Source organism: Salmo salar, unplaced genomic scaffold (genome assembly GCF_965601325.2).
Source record: "Salmo salar unplaced genomic scaffold, fSalSal1 ptg000645l, whole genome shotgun sequence".
Lineage (NCBI taxonomy): Eukaryota > Metazoa > Chordata > Actinopteri > Salmoniformes > Salmonidae > Salmo > Salmo salar.
Genome location: NW_027675450.1, coordinates 237,501 through 240,749, shown reverse-complemented (window position 1 = coordinate 240,749; position 3,249 = coordinate 237,501). Strand labels below are relative to the sequence as shown.

Below are 3,249 nucleotides of genomic sequence, written 5' to 3'. Positions count from 1 at the left end.
TTGCCAAAACTATAGTTTGTTTTAAGAAGAAATTTGTGGAGTGGTTGAAAAAATGAGTTTTAATGACTCCAACCTTAGTGGATGTAAACTTCCCACTTCAACTGTATCTTGTTATTGTGTATATATATATATTATATTTATATTATTATTGTATGCTATTATAGTTGGCTACACCACCAGTGATCTGGTCTTCATGTGGATGGCAGACCCAGTGATATATCGGGTGTTATTGTATATATATATATTATATTTATATTATTGTATGCTGTTATAGTTGGCTACACAACCAGTGATCTGGTCTTCATGTGGGACCCAGTGATATATATGGTGTTATTGTATATATATATATATATATTATTATTGTATGCTGTTATAGTTGGCTACACCACCAGTGATCTGGTCTTCATGTGGATGGCAGACCCAGTGATATATCGGGTGTTATTGTATATATATATATTATATTTATATTATTATTGTATGCTGTTATAGTTGGCTACACAACCAGTGATCTGGTCTTCATGTGGATGGCAGACCCAGTGATATATCGGGTGTTATTGTATATATATATATTATATTATTATTGTATGCTGTTATAGTTGGCTACACCACCAGTGATCTGGTCTTCATGTGGATGGCAGACCCAGTGATATATCGGGTGTTATTGTATATATATATATATATATATTATTGTATGCTGTTATAGTTGGCTACACAACCAGTGATCTGGTCTTCATGTGGATGGCAGACCCAGTGATATATCGGGTGTTATTGTATATATATATATATATATATATATATTATTGTATGCTGTTATAGTTGGCTACACAACCAGTGATCTGGTCTTCATGTGGATGGCAGACCCAGTGATATATATGGTGTTATTGTATATATATATATATATATATTATTGTATGCTGTTATAGTTGGCTACACCACCAGTGATCTGGTCTTCATGTGGGACCCAGTGATATATCGGGTGTTATTGTATATATATATATATTATTATATTATTATTGTATGTTGTTATATTATATTTATATTATTATTGTATCTTGTTATAGACCACCAGTGATCTGGTCTTCATGTGGATGGCAGACCCAGTGATATATCGGGTGTTATTGTATATATATATATTATATTTATATTATTATTGTATGCTGTTATAGTTGGCTACACCACCAGTGATCTGGTCTTCATGTGGATGGCAGACCCAGTGATATATCGGGTGTTATTGTATATATATATATTATATTATTATTGTATGCTGTTATAGTTGGCTACACCACCAGTGATCTGGTCTTCATGTGGATGCAGACCCAGTGATATATCGGGTGTTATTGTATATATATATATTATATTATTATTGTATGCTGTTATAGTTGGCTACACCACCAGTGATCTGGTCTTCATGTGGATGGCAGACCCAGTGATATATCGGGTGTTATTGTATATATATATATTATATTTATATTATTATTGTATGCTGTTATAGTTGGCTACACCACCAGTGATCTGGTCTTCATGTGGATGGCAGACCCAGTGATATATCGGGTGTTATTGTATATATATATATTATATTTATATTATTATTGTATGCTGTTATAGTTGGCTACACCACCAGTGATCTGGTTTTCATGTGGATGGCAGACCCAGTGCAGATGGATGAAATCGCTCTGCCTCAGTTTGACATCAAACAGCAAGAGATCGAGTACGGAAACTGCACCAAATTCTACCAAGGAACAGGTACCACACACACACACACACACACACACACACACACCACACACACACACACACACACACACACACTACTGCGAGTACTGCAAATACTTGAATAGGGCACTGAACATTGCTATCTTCTTATAAAGCTGTAGACTTCTTTTGAAGAACCCTAACCCTGTGTGTGTGTGTGTGTGTGTGTGTGTGTGTGTGTGGTGTGTGTGTGTGTGTGTGTGTGTGTGTGTGTGTGTGTGTGTGTGTGTGTGTGTGTGTGTGTGTGTAGGTTACTACACCTGTGTGGAGGTGATCTTTACATTAAGGAGACAGGTGGGCTTCTATATGATGGGAGTCTACGCCCCCACCCTTCTCATCGTGGTTCTCTCCTGGCTGTCCTTCTGGATCAACCCTGATGCCAGCGCTGCCAGGGTTCCTCTGGGTATGATCTGTAACCTTTAACCCTAACCCTTCTGTATCAGCCCTGATGCCAGCGCTGCCAGGGTTCCTCTGGGTATGATCTGTAACCTTTAACCCTAACCCTTCTGTATCAGCCCTGATGCCAGCGCTGCCAGGGTTCCTCTGGGTATGATCTGTAACCTTTAACCCTAACCCTTCTGTATCAGCCCTGATGCCAGCGCTGCCAGGGTTCCTCTGGGTATGATCTGTAACCTTTAACCCTAACCCTTCTGTATCAGCCCTGATGCCAGCGCTGCCAGGGTTCCTCTGGGTATGATCTGTAACCTTTAACCCTAACCCTTCTGTATCAGCCCTGATGCCAGCGCTGCCAGGGTTCCTCTGGGTATGATCTGTAACCTTTAACCCTAACCCTTCTGTATCAGCCCTGATGCCAGCGCTGCCAGGGTTCCTCTGGGTATGATCTGTAACCTTTAACCCTAACCCTTCTGTATCAGCCCTGATGCCAGCGCTGCCAGGGTTCCTCTGGGTATGATCTGTAACCTTTAACCCTAACCCTTCTGGATCAGCCCTGATGCCAGCGCTGCCAGGGTTCCTCTGGGTATGATCTGTAACCTTTAACCCTAACCCTTCTGTATCAGCCCTGATGCCAGCGCTGCCAGGGTTCCTCTGGGTATGATCTGTAACCTTTAACCCTAACCCTTCTGTATCAGCCCTGATGCCAGCGCTGCCAGGGTTCCTCTGGGTATGATCTGTAACCTTTAACCCTACCGTGGAAGAGGTTTGTTCTGTCTGTTTGTAGGCTCAGTCTATCCATCTATCCATCCGTCCATCCGTCCATCCGTCCATCTGTCCATTCATCCAGAGCGCTGTCAGCAGGTCAGTCTGGGGACACCAAGAGACGATCACGACATCATCACAATACGATATCACGACATCATCACAATACGATGTCACGACATCATCACAATACGATGTCACGACATCATCACAATATGATATCACGTCATCATCACAATATGATATCACGTCATCATCACAATATGATATCACGTCATCATCACAATATGATATCCCGTCATCATCACAATATGATATCACGACATCATCACAATATGA

General features: G+C 40.9%; 1 protein-coding gene across 1 annotated transcript in view; it reads left to right on the top strand.

Moving 5' to 3' along the window:
* The first annotated feature begins 1,611 nt into the window (after positions 1 to 1,611).
* Positions 1,612 to 3,249, top strand: part of LOC145850504 (glycine receptor subunit beta-like) — a 5,612-nt gene continuing 3,974 nt past the window's right edge. The window contains exons 1-2 of the mRNA XM_082972307.1: positions 1,612 to 1,743; positions 2,003 to 2,155. Coding sequence (XP_082828433.1) covers positions 1,635 to 1,743; positions 2,003 to 2,155 — 262 coding nt within the window. The 5' untranslated portion in view covers positions 1,612 to 1,634. The remainder of the gene's footprint in view (positions 1,744 to 2,002; positions 2,156 to 3,249) is intronic.